We start from the raw sequence: 18,995 nt of genomic DNA on the forward strand, positions 1-18,995 counted from the left end.
CCCTGCAGCCTTGGGGCCCCGGGGGGAGCGACCCCTCCCCCCACAGCTCTGTTCCCCCCTGTCCCTCATCTGCCAGCCCAGGGTAGTGGGGCCTGAGCAGTGCCCGACCCCTATCATCCCACCAGGCCCCATGGCCTGGGGGGCGTGGCTTGTGGCTCCGCCCCCAGGCTCTTTCCCTCCCGCTTGCGCGCAGCTTCCGCACTCCCCTCCCCCGCTCTCCCGCAGAGCGCCTCGACTTGAGCAATTCCCCCCCCCCCCACGCGCCGCCGCCAACGATTGCGTCTGCGCACGATTTCCCCGCCTGTCCGCGGTGCGCGTGCGCACACCTCCACCCCTCTTCCCCGACTTCCGCCAGTGGTCTCCGGTCCGCCATGCGCCTGCGCTAAGCTGCTTCCTCCCAGCCCCACCCCTGGGCCAGGTGACTGAGCGGGACGTGCTCCGGCAGCGATGGAGGTAAGGGGGGGGGGGCGCTCCGGAGCCCCTCACAGCCTGGGGCCCCGCCCCTTCTCCCCCATGGACCCCGGGTCCCCCCCCGCCCCTTATCCTCCCCCCCCGCCCCTTCTCCCCCATGGACCCCGGGTCCCCCCCCCGCCTCTTATCCTCCACCCCCGCCCCTTCTCCCCCATGGACCCCGGGTCCCCCCCCGCCCCTTATCCTCCACCCCCGCCCCTTCTCCCCCATGGACCCCGGGTCCCCCCCCGCCTCTTATCCTCCACCCCCGCCCCTTCTCCCCCATGGACCCCGGGTCCCCCCCGCCCCTTATCCTCCACCCCCGCCCCTTCTCCCCCATGGACCCCGGGTCCCCCCCCGCCTCTTATCCTCCACCCCCGCCCCTTCTCCCCCATGGACCCCGGGTCCCCCCCCGCCTCTTATCCTCCACCCCCGCCCCTTCTCCCCCATGGACCCCGGGTCCCCCCCGCCCCTTATCCTCCACCCCCGCCCCTTCTCCCCCATGGACCCCGGGTCCCCCCCCGCCTCTTATCCTCCACCCCCGCCCCTTCTCCCCCATGGACCCCGGGTCCCCCCCCGCCTCTTATCCTCCACCCCCGCCCCTTCTCCCCCATGGACCCCGGGTCCCCCCCCGCCTCTTATCCTCCACCCCCGCCCCTTCTCCCCCATGGACCCGGGTCCCTCCCCCCGCTTATCCTCCACCCCCGCCCCTTCTCCCCCATGGACCCCGGGTCCCCCCCGCCCCTTATCCTCCACCCCCGCCCCTTCTCCCCCATGGACCCCGGGTCCCCCCCCGCCTCTTATCCTCCACCCCCGCCCCTTCTCCCCCATGGACCCCGGGTCCCCCCCCGCCTCTTATCCTCCACCCCCGCCCCTTCTCCCCCATGGACCCCGGGTCCCCCCCCGCCCCTTATCCTCCACCCCCGCCCCTTCTCCCCCATGGACCCGGGTCCCTCCCCCCGCTTATCCTCCACCCCCGCCCCTTCTCCCCCATGGACCCGGGTCCCTCCCCCCGCTTATCCTCCACCCCCGCCCCTTCTCCCCCATGGACCCCGGGTCCCCCCCCGCCTCTTATCCTCCACCCCCGCCCCTTCTCCCCCATGGACCCCGGGTCCCCCCCCGCCTCTTATCCTCCACCCCCGCCCCTTCTCCCCCATGGACCCGGGTCCCTCCCCCCGCTTATCCTCCACCCCCGCCCCTTCTCCCCCATGGACCCCGGGTCCCCCCCCGCCTCTTATCCTCCACCCCCGCCCCTTCTCCCCCATGGACCCCGGGTCCCCCCCCCCCGCTTATCCCCCATGGACCCCGGGTCCCCCCCCCCGCTTATCCCCCATGGACCCCGGGTCCCCCCCCCGCCCCTTATCCTCCACCCCCGCCCCTTCTCCCCCATGGACCCCGGGTCCCCCCCCCCGCTTATCCCCCATGGACCCCGGGTCCCCCCCCCGCCCCTTATCCTCCACCCCCGCCCCTTCTCCCCCATGGACCCCGGGTCCCCCCCCCCGCTTATCCCCCATGGACCCCGGGTCCCCCCCCCGCCCCTTATCCTCCACCCCCGCCCCTTCTCCCCCATGGACCCCGGGTCCCCCCCCGCCCCTTCTCCCCCATGGACCCCGGGTCCCCCCCCCGCCCCTTATCCTCCACCCCCCCCGCTTATCCCCCATGGACCCCGGGTCCCCCCCCCCGCTTATCCCCCATGGACCCCGGGTCCCCCCCCCCGCTTATCCCCCATGGACCCCGGGTCCCCCCCCGCCCCTTCTCCCCCATGGACCCCGGGTCCCCCCCCGCCTCTTATCCTCCACCCCCGCCCCTTCTCCCCCATGGACCCCGGGTCCCCCCCCCGCCCCTTATCCTCCACCCCCGCCCCTTCTCCCCCATGGACCCCGGGTCCCCCCCCGCCTCTTATCCTCCACCCCCGCCCCTTCTCCCCCATGGACCCCGGGTCCCCCCCCGCCCCTTATCCTCCACCCCCGCCCCTTCTCCCCCATGGACCCCGGGTCCCCCCCCGCCCCTTATCCTCCACCCCCGCCCCTTCTCCCCCATGGACCCGGGTCCCTCCCCCCGCTTATCCTCCACCCCCGCCCCTTCTCCCCCATGGACCCCGGGTCCCCCCCCCCGCTTATCCCCCATGGACCCCGGGTCCCCCCCCCGCCCCTTATCCTCCACCCCCGCCCCTTCTCCCCCATGGACCCCGGGTCCCCCCCCCCCGCTTATCCCCCATGGACCCCGGGTCCCCCCCCCGCCCCTTATCCTCCACCCCCGCCCCTTCTCCCCCATGGACCCCGGGTCCCCCCCCCCCGCTTATCCCCCATGGACCCCGGGTCCCCCCCCCCGCCCCTTATCCTCCACCCCCGCCCCTTCTCCCCCATGGACCCCGGGTCCCCCCCCCCGCTTATCCCCCATGGACCCCGGGTCCCCCCCCCCCGCCCCTTATCCTCCACCCCCCCCGCTTCTCCCCCATGGACCCCGGGTCCCCCCCCCGCTTCTCCCCCATGGACCCCGGGTCCTCCCCTGCCCCTTATCCTCCACCCCCGCCCCTTCTCCCCCATGGACCCCGGGTCCCCCCCCCCACTTCTCCCCCATGGACCCCGGGTCCCCCCCCCGCTTCTCCCCCATGGACCCCGGGTCCCCCCCCGCTCCTTATCCTCCACCCCCCCCCGCTTATCCCCCATGGACCCCGGGTCCCCCCCCCCCGCTTATCCCCCATGGACCCCGGGTCCCCCCCCCGCCCCTTATCCTCCACCCCCGCCCCTTCTCCCCCATGGACCCCGGGTCCCCCCCCGCCCCTTCTCCCCCATGGACCCCGGGTCCCCCCCCCGCCCCTTATCCTCCACCCCCGCCCCTTCTCCCCCATGGACCCCGGGTCCCCCCCCCCGCTTATCCCCCATGGACCCCGGGTCCCCCCCCCCGCTTATCCCCCATGGACCCCGGGTCCCCCCCCGCCCCTTCTCCCCCATGGACCCCGGGTCCCCCCCCGCCTCTTATCCTCCACCCCCGCCCCTTCTCCCCCATGGACCCCGGGTCCCCCCCCCCCGCTTATCCTCCACCCCGCCCCTTCTCCCCCATGGACCCCGGGTCCCCCCCCCGCCTCTTATCCTCCACCCCCGCCCCTTCTCCCCCATGGACCCCGGGTCCCTCCCCCCGCTTATCCTCCACCCCCGCCCCTTCTCCCCCATGGACCCCGGGTCCCCCCCCCGCTTATCCCCCATGGACCCCGGGTCCCCCCCCCGCCCCTTATCCTCCACCCCCGCCCCTTCTCCCCCATGGACCCCGGGTCCCCCCCCCGCCCCTTATCCTCCACCCCCGCCCCTTCTCCCCCATGGACCCCGGGTCCCCCCCCCCGCTTATCCCCCATGGACCCCGGGTCCCCCCCCCCCGCCCCTTATCCTCCATCCCCCCCCCGCTTCTCCCCCATGGACCCCGGGTCCCCCCCCCGCTTCTCCCCCATGGACCCCGGGTCCCCCCCTGCCCCTTATCCTCCACCCCCGCCCCTTCTCCCCCATGGACCCCGGGTCCCCCCCCCCCGCTTCTCCCCCATGGACCCCGGGTCCCCCCCCCGCTTCTCCCCCATGGACCCCGGGTCCCCCCCCGCTCCTTATCCTCCACCCCCGCCCCTTCTCCCCCATGGACCCCGGGTCCCCCCCCCCGCTTATCCCCCATGGACCCCGGGTCCCCCCCCCGCCCCTTATCCTCCACCCCTGCCCCTTCTCCCCCATGGACCCCGGGTCCCCCCCCGCCCCTTCTCCCCCATGGACCCCGGGTCCCCCCCCCCGCCCCTTATCCTCCACCCCCGCCCCTTCTCCCCCATGGACCCCGGGTCCCCCCCCGCCCCTTCTCCCCCATGGACCCCGGGTCCCCCCCCCCGCCCCTTATCCTCCACCCCCGCCCCTTCTCCCCCATGGACCCCGGGTCCCCCCCCCCGCTTATCCCCCATGGACCCCGGGTCCCCCCCCCGCCCCTTATCCTCCACCCCCGCCCCTTCTCCCCCATGGACCCCGGGTCCCCCCCCCCCGCCCCTTATCCTCCACCCCCGCCCCTTCTCCCCCATGGACCCCGGGTCCCCCCCCCCTGCTTATCCCCCATGGACCCCGGGTCCCCCCCCCGCCCCTTATCCTCCACCCCCGCCCCTTCTCCCCCATGGACCCCGGGTCCCCCCCCCGCTTCTCCCCCATGGACCCCGGGTCCCCCCCCGCTCCTTATCCTCCACCCCCGCCCCTTCTCCCCCATGGACCCCGGGTCCCCCCCCCTGCTTATCCCCCATGGACCCCGGGTCCCCCCCCCGCCCCTTATCCTCCACCCCCGCCCCTTCTCCCCCATGGACCCCGGGTCCCCCCCCGCCCCTTATCCTCCACCCCCGCCCCTTCTCCCCCATGGACCCCGGGTCCCCCCCGTCCCTTCTCCCCCATGGACCCCGGGTCCCCCCCCGCCCCTTATCCTCCACCCCCGCCCCTTCTCCCCCATGGACCCCGGGTCCCCCCCCCGCCCCTTATCCTCCACCCCTTACCCCCCTTGTCCGGGGCGCCCCAGTGTGGGGGCCGGGGTCCTCTTACCCCCTGCAGTCCAGGGTGCCCTAATGTGGGAGCTTGGGATCCTCTCCCCCACCCTTTATCCCCCCTAGGCTGGGGTGCCCGAGTGTGGGGGCTGGGGTCCTCTCCCCCCACCCCTCATCTCCCCCCCCCCCAGGCCGGGGTGCCCTCCCTTTCCCGCACCACCTCGTGGGGGGACTGGGTGCCCCAGTGTGGGGGCTGGGACAGTAAATGGAACTGGAATGGGAATTTAGCCTGAGTAAGGACGGAGTGGGTTTAGTGGGTTTGGCTTTCACTGCCGCTGCAGAGGTTACAACAGCCTGATAACTGACTGTTGTTGGGCTCGGCCAATGGTGTCCCCAACCATTCCTGGGACTATTGGACTCTGCTAGCAGAGTTAAGGTTTTTCTTTTTTTTCTGATCTTGGAGAATTTGGCCTTTTGTTCTAAGATAAGAATCCAGGGCTTCACTTAAAGCTGTATTTAAAAAAAAAAAAAAGTATTCAGAACTGTAGCAACTTTTTGAAGGTGTGTTTTGCATCCCCTGCTATAAATCTACATCCTAGTATTATCACTTCAGAAGCAGTACAATAAAACTGTAGTTATGCTGTACAGCAATATAGCTGAACATTTGAGAGCTGAGTACTATGTGAAGGAGCTTCCAGTCTTGGAGCCCCATCTTTGCAACATAAAACAACATGGAAGACTCTTATTGCTTAGTGTATAACTACTCCATGAGAGCATCAAACTCACGGTATTCTGTAATGTATATAGCGAGAGACGTGCTGTGATCAAACTGATGTTTCCTCTTAAGAATATATTTTGGGGGGGCGGGGGGGGGGGAAGATGGGGAAATATACCTGTCCCTATGTTCACTGTTAAAATAAATATTTACTGTGTTTTTTAGATATTTTAATTAGGGCTGTCTAGCAATTAAAAATATTAATCGTGATTAATCGCACGATTAATCACACTGTTAAACAATAATAGAATACCATTTATTTAAATATTTTGAATGTTTTCTACATTTTCAAATATATTGATTTCAATTACAACACAGAATACAAAGTGTACAGTGCTCACTTTATATGTATTTTTTATTACAAATATTTGCACTGTAAAAAAACAAAAGAAACAGTATTTTTCAGTTCACCTAATACAGTACTGTAGTGCAATCGGTTTATCATGAAAGTTGAACTTACAAATGTAGAAGTATGTACAAAAAATAACTGCATTCAAAAATATAACAATGTAAAACTTTAGAGCCTACAAGTCCACTCAGTCCTCCTACTTGTTCAGCCAGTCCCTCAGACAAACAAGTTGGTTTATATTTGCAGGAGCTAATGCTGCCTGTTTCTTGTTTAGAATGTCACCTGAAAGTGAAAACAGGCGTTCACATGGCACTGCTGTAACTGGTGTCGCAAGATATTTACGTGCTAGATATTCTAAAGATTCATATGTCCGTTTATGCTTCAACCACCATTCCAGAGGACATGCGTCTATGCTGATGACAGGTTCTGCTTGATAACAAGCCAATGCAGTGCAGTCCGATGCACATTCATTTTCATCTGAGTCAGATGCCACCAGCAGAAGGTTGATTTTCTTTTTTGGTGGTTCGGGTTCTGTAGTTTCTGCATTGGAATGTTGCTCTTTTAAGACTTCTGAAAGCATGTTCCACACCTCGTCCCTCTCAGATTTTGGAAGGCACTTCAGATTCTTAAACCATGGGTTGAGTGTTATAGTTATCTTTAGAAATCTCACATTGGTACCTTCTTTGCGTTTTGTCAGATCTGCATTGAAAGTGTTCTTAAAACGAACATGTGCTATAACATGAAATATGTGGCAGAATGCGGGTATAAAAGAGAGCAGGAGACATACAATTCTCCCCCAAGGAGTTCAGTCACAAATTTAATTAATGCATTATTTTTTTAACGAGCGTCATCAGCACAGAAGCAGGTCCTCTGGATTGGTGGCCGAAGCATGAAGGGGCATATGAATGTTTAACATATCTGGCACGTAAATATCTTGCAATACTGGTTACAAAAGTGCCATGCGAATGCCTGTTCTCACTTTCAGATGACATTATAAATAAGAAGTGGGCAGCATTGTCTCCCATATATGCAAACAAACTGTTTTGTTTTAGCGATTGGCTGAACAAGGAGGAGGACTGAGTGGACTTGCGGGTGCTAAAGTTTTACATTGTTTTGTTTTTGAGTGCAGTTACATATCAAAATAAATCTACATTTGTAAATTGCACTTTCACAATAGAGATTGCACTACAGTACTTGTATGAGGTGAATTGAAAAATACTATTTCTATTGTTGTTTTTACAGTGCAAATATTTGTAATAAAAATAATATAAAGTGAACCCTGTATACTTTATATTCTGTTATAATTGAAATCAATATATTTGAAAATGTAGAAAAACATCCAAAATATTTATAATAAATTTCAGTTTGTATTCTATTATTTAACAGTGTGATTAAAACTGCAATTAATTGCAATTCAGTTTTTTTAATTAATCGTACAAGTTAACTGCGATTAATCGACAGCCCTAATTTTAATCCTTGCTACTTGGAGTTCAGTATTTACTGTATTTTTCTTCTGTCTTAAAATTAAGAATTGCAAACCCTCTGAAACATGTTGAACGGCTGTTTAGTTTCAATGCAGGTATCTCTTAGTATTTGGTAAAAATTCTATCTTTTGTGTTCTTTTAAAGCAGTATAAGACGAATCACAGCAAATGCATGACGGAAACAGTATACTGTTAACAACTCCTGCATGGAAGTATGATACTATCTCAAAAGGCTATTCAGTAGCCAAAACTTAGCCTTATCTACTCTGATGCTAGGAGCTCTTGTACATGTAATTTAAAACAATAGTGATTAAAATATTTTTATATTTCTGCTCAATTAAATGGCCTTAAAAGTTTTTTTCAAATAAAGAGACTACATGTAGAAGCTCATCTGAGTTTTTCAGTGTATGTTCTAATGACTAAGGAAGTAAGGAGTGCACTTTGACATTCTTCAAAAATAAGTTCTTCTTTATTCCTTCTAGATGCCGGATATTGTGAGGCAAAATAAAATTGCGGAACTGAAGAACTTCCTCTGTTCTTCTAAGGTAAAGCATATAGAGTATTAACATCACTCTTAACTGCTGACAAGTTTCCCATTATGTTTGATCCATGTGTCTTCACACTTGCATGCATTCTGAAGTTGTATATTCTCAGTTTTGGGGGAAAACTTGTTCCAGTATGCAGACAGTTTTAGAACTCTTAATTTTAAAAGCAATATTTTAGCTAACTTTAAAAGCAGCCTTAAGAATTCTTCTGTCAACCTAGCTACCGCCTCTGGGGGAGATGGATTAAATACGGTGAGCCCGTCTTGTCACTGTAGTGAGTGGCTATTCCGAAATGCTACAGCAGCTCACAGCAGTGCCACTGTAATGGTTTAAGTGTAGACAGAGCCTGTGCCTTACTGGAAAAATATTTTTGGCATTGCTGTAGTTCTGATTGTCTGTGGAAAGAATTCTGTAAATGAAAACAAGTTGTTGTAATATGAGAACTGGCTCAAAGGTAGCAAGTGTGTTTGTACACGTGATGTGGACTACAGCTCGGATTAACTCTAACTGAGTAAAGACTTAAAAAATACAAATTGCAGAAAAGGCATCATTAGTATTGGTATTGCAAAGTTTGAGCTAGCTCGCTAGTAAATTTAGACTTAATTTAAAAAAAAATACATTTCAGTACCATTTTGACTTTCTCCCAGTTCCAGCTTTGGGGGCTTCTAAAAAAAATGTTGGTGACTAAATTGCAAATGATTGGAACAAAATATATGAAATCTTGCTGGTTGGCCTTAAACTGAAAATGTTCAGCTCAGATACTAAATTAATACTCAGTTTTCAATATTAACTAGATTATTGATCAGCCATTATGACTCCATAGCTGAAAATTAGTTATGCCAAAGGTAAAGTGGTGTTAACTTGGTTACAAATTGTCAAATGTAAATGGCTATTTGGTATTGGTATTTCATTTCAATACAAGTATTACTATCTATCTTTACTAGTTTATATACAAGCAAAACAAAGCTAGTAGTGGCTTTTACCTAAAATATCCAGTATTTTGAAAACTACAATATTTTAAACTCCAGGATTGTCAGAGAGGGACATTACATATTGTTTCAGAGTTACTCTACTGAAAATAATGGTAATTCTATTAGCGTGTTACTTTCAGGAACCTGTGTAATTTCTTGTCACTATGCTAATCTGAAATTGTTCCATCGATAGCAAGTCTAAACTCTGTCAGTGAATATTTGTCACTACTTACTGCTAAACTAAACCTCTTATTTTTTGTAAAGAACATTGAACTTTCATAATGTAAAACTATTGGAATATACAAATGATAGAATTTGTTTTTAGAAGAGGAGTCTAATTATGGTAAGGGAGAATTTCTTTACGCCATAGAAAAGATCATTACTGCTTGATCGAGGCAGCATACCCTAAAGCATTCAAGATGGAGTTTAACATGGTTCACTCTTTCTAAAGAATCAGAATTAAAAGTACAGAAAGGTAATGCAAGGAAAAATCACTTTCCATCTTCTAGCACTTAGTAATTTACAACCAATAAATATTTTAACTATAGGTAGGGCTGTCTACACTACCACTTTTGTCGGTGTAATTTATGTCACTCGGTGTTGTGAAAAAAAACACCCCTCTGTGCGACACAAGTTACATCGACAAACGCCACTGGTGTGGATGATGCCACGTAGACATGAGAGCTTCTCTCATAGCCACCACCACTCGTGGAGGTGGTTTTATTATGTCGACGGGAGAGCTCTCTCCTGTCGGTATAGATAAGCTACACGTGCGATCTCACAGCGGTGCAGCTGCCTTGGTACAGCTGTGCCGCTGTAAGTTCGCTAGTATAGACATGGCCTAAGTAAGGAAGTATGTTGTATAGCTTAACTTCCAGTAAGAGATATTATCATATGTGATTCGAGGGAGTCTCTTAAGAGCAGGAAATAAACCACTTGTAGGTGCATGAAATTTTAAAAAGCAACCAAAAATTCAAAGTCCACTTCCTAGAAAGCTTCCATCTCTGGTTATATTTGAGTAATAGGAAATTAGCTAACCAAATTAGAGTTTGATGATTCATTCTGAGATCATGAAGAGAGTTCCCTAAGCAATCAAATGGAGAAAAAAATCATAATGCTAGTCTTTCATAAGTGACTGTCAAAACTGACTTCTCCTGTATATTTTTTTCTGTAATTTAAAACAGTTCAACGACTTTCTGATTTAAGTATCAGAGAAATTGACTTGCTTAAGTCAAATTAAGTATTATTACTGTTGTCTTGTCTTTTTGAAATAACTCCTCTGGAGTTCCAAAATAACGTTTAACTTAATTCTTACTGAAACATGATGAAGACTGCTTATCATTGAGTGCTTATTTCCCTTGATCAGTAGCATTAAGCAGCCTTTCTTGTTAGTCCAACGTATTTACTTCTCTGAAGGAAACTGGAAAGGAGATGATCCTCAATGTATTAAGCAATTGACATGCCAGGGAACCCTTGCATGAGACTGACCCTCTCATATTTATTTTCTGCTGAATGAAACACTGGCTGCTGTTATGCCTTTCTCATCCTTAATATTGATTTGCAGTTGAGTGCAGCCGGGTCACTGGTTTTCCCATTCTTCCCCCCCCCCCCCCCCGCCCAAAATAAATAAACTTAATAGTTTTCAGTGTTCTTTTTAAGTTGCCTCAAGTCTTGCTTGGTGCCCTTGCTAACTGACTTACTGTATTATCTTGTGCAAGTCACTTAACCTTACTTTGTTTGCCTCTTTACCTGGCCAATAGAAATAATTGCCCTTGCCTACCTGGCTGATATTCTGAACGCTTTTAAAAAGCTGTATAAATGCCTATGTTACTATAGATCTATTTCCGCTCCAGAAAAATTAGTGGCCATAAATTTTGTGGTAAAAGTACATGACCTTCTCCCAAGAGGAAATTTAATCTTTAAAAGCGGCAAATATTTTGTCCTATATTCCACTGTGTTCTCTAACAGTGTTCCGATAGTTATCATGGAGAAGTAACAACAGATTTGAGATGGAGGAATCCATTTAAAAAAATCAATCTGAGCTAGCCTGAAAAGTGTGAGATTGACCCATTGTGAGAGGACTTGACTCTCCATGCCACAGAAACCCCATGCAAGAGAGGTGGGTAGCTGAACAGCGATAGGGTTGGCCTCTCCATTCAGTGTACACTTGGAAGATGGGCGATCAAAGGCAGTGTGGAGGCCATTGCAGAGGAAGTGTAGAGGGCAGGCCACTGGACTCATTCTTATGCTGATTAAGTACAGTAACTCCTCGCTTATTGTTGTAGTTATGTTCCTGAAAAATGTGACTTTAAGTGAAACCATGTTAAGCGAATCCAATTTCCCCATAAGAATTAATGTAAATGGGGGGGGAGGTTAGGTTCCAGGGAAATTTTTTCACCAGACAAAAAACTATATTATATATATGTATACACAATATAAGTTTTAAAACAAACAATTTAATACTGTACACAGCAATGGTGATTGTGAAGCTTGGTTGAGGTGGCGAAGTCAGAGGGTGGAAGAGGGTGGGGTATTTCCCAGGGAGTGCCTTACTGCTAAATGATGAACTAGCCCTCAGCTGAGCCCTCAAGGGTTAACCCATTGTTGTTAATGTAGCCTCACACTCTACAAGGCAGCACGAATGGAGGGAGGGGAGACAGCATGGCAGACAGACACACACACCCTGTGTGTGGGGGAGAGAGAGAGATGTGCATTCCCCCTTTAAGTATGCTGACATCACACTCTAAGAACATTGCCTTTAAACAGATCAGGAAGTTGAGACAGCAGCTGCGGCCAGCTCTCTCTGTCCTGAGCCCTGTTGTGTCTCCCCCCTGCTCTATGTGGAGAAGGGATAAGTGGGGGAGGAGTAGGGGTAAGGGGAACACCCTGACATTAGCCCCCCTCTTTCTCCTTCCCCTGCACAGCAAGGAGGAGAATTCAGGGAGCAGTTCCAAGGCAGAGGGCAGGAGCAGCACATGGCAGTGGGGGGAGGGACAGCTGCAATTGATCGCCTGTTGGGCGTCTGATGCACAGGGAACTTAGGGGAGCGGGGAGCTGATGGGGGGGGGGGGGGGCTGCCAGTCCACCCTGGTTCCAAGCCCCCACCAGCTAGCTGCAATGGGCTGCTCTTCCCGCAAGCAGCAGATAAAGCAGGCGGCTGCCAAACAATGTTATAAGGGAGCATTGCCCAACTTTAAACGAGCATGTTCTCTAATGGATCAGCAACGTAACAACGAACACCGTTAACCGGGACGACTTTAAGTGAGGAGTTGCTGTAGCTCAAACCCCCCTGCAGCCAGGGTCACTAGACTTCATTAACGGCTATGGCTGCGCTGGATTGCAGCTGGCCATGGTAGATTTTATCACATTTATCTTTTCACAGAGCCAGATTAGTCAGACTTCATGTAGAGTTTCAGAATTTCATCCCAAAATATATTAGTCTTACATTTTGTCAGGAATGTATGTGGTATGGGATCTTTTTCTGACTCATTTTTCATCGTGCTGTTTAGGTCACCAGTGTCCAACACTAACTATGATAGCAGAGGCACTCCCACAGGCAATTTTAATTACTAGAGTGATTTGTCAAATTATTAATCTAGATAAGTGAACAGTAGCAATGCCTTTTCTTTGATAGAATTTGAAACGCGTATCTTCCCTCCTTCTGTGTATCTCTGAATCCTACCCTATGTTGCAACAATTGTCTTGACTGGAGAAAGAGACATGATTTAACACAGTGCTGTAATGAATAATATGTTTTTCACTCTGAACCAGTTCCTCTCTCTACATTTGGCAGCCTGTAATGCACTGTGCTTAAGCGTTTTCACAAGTGTTTGTAACAAAGTAGCATTGTTCTTCTGTGACTTCACCCGGTTAGCGTGTTCCAGCAAGATCAACACCTGCTAAGCAAGTCCTATTTGGCTGACACGGGCAATTGTGGCTAATGTAGGTAAGTTTCTGGGAAGTGAAGGTCTTGGCTGAAAATTTCTGAGAGATTTAATTCTGGATGCCCAAAGTTAGGCTCCTCAGTGTCAAAATACGGCTTGACTTTCAAAAGTGCTGAGCCCAAACAGCGGTGGAATTCTGTGGGAGTTGTAAGTTTAGCATCTTGTTGAAAATCAGGCCACTTCTATTCAGGTGCCTAGTTTTGGATTTTAGTCTAGCTGTATGCAAACTGGCTTGAAAATGTTTGGCCCCTGTAAACAAACCAAATTCCCAAGAAGAAAAGGTTTTATTATATTTAGAATGCTTGGACTACTCTACTAGGGGGGCCACCTGCTTGGTGCTTATTAGCCAGCAGAAACAGGATATGAATTTTTAAGCCCTGGCTAGAAAAAGTCTTAAGGCTCTTAGTGAGTTGCAGTTCTGGAAGGGAGTCTTCTCACTTGTTTCCACTGGTTACCTGTGACTATAGTGAAATTCTATTGTCCAATGTATTGTCGTGCTTATTTAACTACTTACCTCCGTGGGCGGCTCAGTGTGTTGTGCCAGCTGTTTGTTCTCTGAATTGGCTTTTGATTTATTTCCAGGTGAAATTCAGAACATTGGTTATAATCTATGAAACTCCAAAGAGTCTGGCTCAAATAACTATTTGTATTCCTCTCTTTCTCTCAATGCCTTGCCATGACGGTTGTTATCTGGGACTATTTTACTGTTGGTTGCTAGGGATAAATGGTTGTGCATTGGTGGCCCTGCTTTTCAATAGAAGATCCCTAGCTTCACTCTCATGGTCTGTCAGAGCCTTCAAGATTGGTTGCAAGATATGTCTTTATATGGTCATTTTGGAGACCCTTGTGCCTGTCACCAGGGCATTTTCAAATGGGAGGTGGAGTGTGTGATTCTCCTTAATAATTATCCCTTGATGCTATGGCAATTGGAATATAACGTTAGGACTCCACTTAATCGTTTTATCAGTAATGTAAGGAATGTGCTGAGAGTGCAGGACTGATCCTCAACTGCTATAAATTGTTGTAGCTCCATTATCTTCAATGGAGCTACGGCAGTTTTGTGTTAGCTGAGGCGCTGCCCCAGAGTATGCGAAGGTTGTCTTTCTGACTCTTGGCTTTCTCATTTGTACATGTCTATGGAGAGTGAGAAGTTGTACTCCTAATCTAAACAAGATAGTAAATTTCCTTTGGGGGAAGTTGGCTTTGTGCTTGAGGATCTGTGTTCAGTTTCCTGGGTCAGTCACTGATTTCATGTGCAGTTCATTTAAGCTCACTGTGCATTAGCGCCCCATCTGTAAACTGGGAATACAGTCTTTCTGCCTTGCTTATTTTTGGATTGCAAGGTCTCCTGCTGTGTGTCTGTACAGAACCTAGAGTAACAGGACCCCGATCTCTGGAGCCTTTAGGCACTATTGTAATATAAATAATAAAGGTAAATGATTTGTGACTCTGAATATGCTTTTTTTTTTTCATTTCTTTTTTTAGTTACAAAATAATCCTACTTCAGCAAGTCCTGTTTTTGAAGCAAATGGTAATCAGCCTGTCTACCCAAACTCCCTTCTTCCAGTGAAGTCAATCCAACAGAGACCAGGTATCCACTTTTTATCTCTCAAGTTCTTATGCTGGTGTCCATTGTTGTAGTACCCAATTGCCCCCCCAGGATTTAAGAGATAATTATATATCCCTGTCTTTCCAACCCCGGTGATTAGAATTAAGGCTTTTTTGGTTTGGGTTTTTTGCATGTGTGTGAGAGGAGTACGTACTTGTGGGGAAGCTATGTCAACAGTTAGGTTTCACTGCGTCCAGAACTTAATGCACAACTATGGTCATTACCTTTTCTGGTAGTGTGTTCTGTGTTCTTGTTCCCACCTCTCTGAAATTCTGTCTTCGGCACCCATGAGTGCTGTTCTTCCTGTCAATGGATTCATTGATCCAGTGGAACGTAAGTGTTGTAGGAGACCATAGTTGTGGAAGGAGAAGGCTTTTCTCATGTATCCGGGACCTATCCCATGGAGGACTTTAAAAATTGTATGTATTTAACATTGGCTCTAATACTAAGTAAGCTTACCTGTGTGTAGATGCTTACTAGGGATGTAAAAGGTTAACCAGTAAGCATCAGTCTTATCGGTTAACACACCTTAACCGTTAACCCTGGGCCAGGCGGCTGGCCTGCCAACCCTAGCACTTACTAGAGCAGCAGTACTTGAGGCTCAGGCAGAACTGCTGCTACAAAATGTATTCTCCCCTTAGCTTGCTCCATTGTCCCTTGGTATTACACCTAAGGAGGAGAGATTCACGTCTTTGGCTCCAATGAGAGCTGCAATGCCTAGACCCAACAGAAGGGAAAATGAGAGTTTGAACCATAGCTTCTCTCAGATTCTGTCATCTCTTGTCAGTGGGCATAGTATGTCTTTGTTTTCACTGTTGACAGAAGGCCTGAGAGTGCTCCAGCTGAAGTCAGTGGAAGAATTTCCATTGATTTCAGTGAAGCAGGAACTAGTCTATACTGTAGACGGGGTTTTAAAAAGTCCTCTTACTGGTGAGTAAGACAGTTTTTTGGTTGAATGTTGTTAGCTTCTGCTGAAACTAAATAAATTCTAGCCTTTGTGGCTAAGTGTTGTGTAGGTGTTTCAAGTCTAACCTGTATGTAGGAGCGGCCAGTATGTCATACCAGTGGTCCAGTTCGTTCAGCATCCTGGCATTGACTGTGGTCAATACCAGCTACTTCACTGGAACCCTCCAGTAGGCAGCTGTGGGATATCCTGCCCCCAGAAGTTTCCTTTTAACCTTGATAGAGGCTGACATATGCTCTGAAGCATGTGTCTGTATGTCTTACAAAACTTATCCACATAAATGCTAAATCCTTTTTTAATCCTGCTAAAGCCACAGGCTAATTGCGTGTTGTATGGAAAAGTGTTTGCTTTTATCAGTTTTGACTTTTTCTCTGAATGTCGCCTCATACTATGAGAGAAAGTAAATCCGGAACTTTTGTTCACACTATCTATTCTGTTATTTTTTGTATACTTAGTATTTGTCTACTTTCTAAGGTAAACAATCCCATTCTTTTTTCAATCTCTCTTTATATACCTTTGTCCATGCTCCTTATCATTCTTGTCAACAATCTCTGAATCCTCTCTAGTTCTGCTGTATCCTTTTTGAGATGAGTCTGCAAGAAGAGAACACCGTAATGCGGAGGAGGGCATACCTTTGACCTATTATTTTCTATCCCATTCCATTTGCATCCTAACATTTTGGGTTTATTTGTTTTTTTTACTACTGCTGCACATTGAGCAGACTAGGTCTTTATTGAGCTATCTGCAGTGATGCCCAGAGTTCTTTCTAAATTAACTACTAACTCAGTGTAAATTATTCCCTCCAAGGCATATAACTTTGCATTTATCAACAGTGAATTTCATCTCCCATTATGTTGTCCTCTCATCTAGCTTGATTAGGTCCCTCTGAAGTGCCTCATTCATCTGATGTTGACTAGTCTGGGTTTTGTTAGTGGTGAAGCACTGAAGTGACAAAATTCAGTTGCCAAATCATTAATTTATATAGTAAACACCAGGCCTAGTATAGAACTTTTTTTTGGCACCCTGAGGTTAACTTCTTGCTGTGATGAAAACTAATTTCTTCTGTTTTTCATTTCTTAACCAGTATATAAACAATCTAGGCAAACTCCCAATAGGCAATTTTTTGTGTACTTGACTGGAAAATGGCTGGTTATTTTTACTCGCCCATTACTCTATCAAGAGGTCAAATATTCTGCTAAAAATGTTAGTTAAAAAAACGAGTGAATGAATACACTCACTGTATTAACTTAGCATTCGTGTTCTAGACCAGCGGTTCTCAAACTTCCTTGCACCATGACCCCCTTCTGACAACAAAAATTACTACACTACCCCAGGAGGGGGAACTGAAGACTGAGCCCCACCGCCCTGGGCGGGGGAGGGGCCAAAGCTGATGAAGCCCTGGACAGGGGGCATGTAACCTTAGCCCTGGGCAGTGGGGCTTGGGCTTCAGACTTGCTAGGGCCCAGGGCCCACACCAGCCTTGGTGACCCCATTAAAATGAGGTTGCAACCCACTGTTTGAGAACCGCTGTTCTAGAACCTCCAATACCAGGATCAACTGCTGGGAAGATGGGGGAGTCATGTCTTTGGGAGAAGGTTAAACCTCTGAAACTGTAATATAAAATTACCATTAATTGGGTGACAGAGTTGACTGTTCCCATTAAACTATCCAGTTTTACTAGTGTAAAGGCTTGTTCTTGTTAACACTTACTCCAAAGAACACTCCATTAAGGAGGTGAGGCCTCAAAACAAGTTGCTGGGATAAAGGAGTTTTCTCATGTCATTCAAGTTGCTACTCGGGCCTAAGCATAGAAGTGGTTTATCAAAACGGAGTGACTAATGAGAACAAAACTGCAATGAGCTTCCTCCTTGCTTAAAGTTTCAACAGAAAAGGAAACTAGGTGTCGTCATACAGAGGTATCCTAATCAGATCACAGGCAGAACAAAAAGCTAATTAACAAATCTTGCGTCCCTGTTTGTGCACAAATTTAGTACAGAACACAAGTTGGAAATGTCAATTTTTCACTAATTCAACTTACGTTTAAACGATTAGTTTACTTTCTGGTGTGAGGAACCATCTCTTTGAAGCTTAGGTTTTAGTCTCATTGCGGTGTGTCTAAAGTAACATTGATCAGAAGATGAGACTGAAAGATGAAAGTCAGATATTAGGAATGGCAATATACAAAAACCTGTAGGAGAACAGTTCAACCTCCCTGGACACACAATAGCAGATTTAAAGGTAGCCATCCTGCAGCAAAAAAAACTTCAGGACCAGACTCCAAAGAGAAACTGCTGAACTTCAGTTCATTTGCAAATTTGACATCATCAGCTCAAGATTAAACAAAGACTGAATGGCTAGCCAACTACAAAAGCAGTTTCTCCTCCCTAGGTGTTCACACCTCAATTGCTAGAAGAGGGCCTCATCCTCCCTGATTGAACTAACCTTGTTATCTCTAGACTGATTCTTGCCTGCATGTTTATACCTGCCTCTGGACATTTCCACCACATGCGTCTGACGAAGTGGGTATTCATCCACGAAAGCTTATGCTCCAATACTTCTGTTAGTCTATAAGGTGCCACAGGACTCTGTTGCTTTTTATAGATCCAGACTAACACGGCTACCCCTCTGATACTTGAAAGATGATTGTGGCTTTGAGTGATGCATTAAGTATTTCAATGAGTGACATTAAAGGGACACAGATTTTTCACCAATTTCCAAATCACTCTAGTCTGAAAATTTTGTACACAACATATGGCAGTTATAAGTGACTCCCATAATTACTATCACTGAAAGGTGTTGGCAGGAAAAATGCTTTTCTCTGTATTCCATCTTATTTTGTGCCTTTGACAGCACTTTGTGTAATCTGTCTTACTCTTAACTTGCATAGCTTCTTATTCTGAAAAGACCTTTACAAACATCACTGGGGAGCAGAAAAGCCCTTATTTTAAAATCAATAATAATTGAAAAGATGTATTATTTAGTGGGTGCTTCATTAGAAACTGGAGCCTTTTTAAAAATTGGTTAATTAAGAAAAAAAGATTTGTTGACAAGATCCCCTTAACATCTACTCTGCTTCCTTTTGCCAGTCTGCTCAGAATGTTACCTGCTACAGGGATTTCTGTTTTCTGTGGCACAACACAGCAGTATGTTATGTTTTAAAAAAAAAAAAAGGTAAAACTGAATTATTTGCATTTCATTCTTTAGGAATCCTACCTACAAGAATTCTGGAAAATGGTTGACAAGGTTATGGCAAAACAGTGCTTAACTGTTTGAACGCTGATTTTAGCTAGCATGGTATCTGTCAGCATGGATAGTCATGATTAGAGGCGTGGAAAAGCTTACACGTGCAGAGATATTGAAAAGATTAGGCCTGTTTAGAGGGGAGACTAATAAAAGGGTCATGATACAAAAGGGAA

The 18,995-nt window shown here is 49.3% G+C and overlaps 1 protein-coding gene across 1 annotated transcript in view; it reads left to right on the top strand.

Moving 5' to 3' along the window:
* The first annotated feature begins 366 nt into the window (after positions 1-366).
* MKNK1 (MAPK interacting serine/threonine kinase 1) overlaps positions 367-18,995 on the top strand; it is a 40,169-nt gene continuing 21,540 nt past the window's right edge. Inside the window, exons 1-3 of the mRNA XM_054038286.1 lie at positions 367-453; positions 8,029-8,091; positions 14,492-14,597. Of these exons, the coding sequence (XP_053894261.1) occupies positions 448-453; positions 8,029-8,091; positions 14,492-14,597 (175 nt within the window). The 5' untranslated portion in view covers positions 367-447. The remainder of the gene's footprint in view (positions 454-8,028; positions 8,092-14,491; positions 14,598-18,995) is intronic.

Source organism: Malaclemys terrapin, chromosome 8, assembly GCF_027887155.1.
Source record: "Malaclemys terrapin pileata isolate rMalTer1 chromosome 8, rMalTer1.hap1, whole genome shotgun sequence".
NCBI classification, from domain to species: Eukaryota; Metazoa; Chordata; order Testudines; family Emydidae; genus Malaclemys; species Malaclemys terrapin.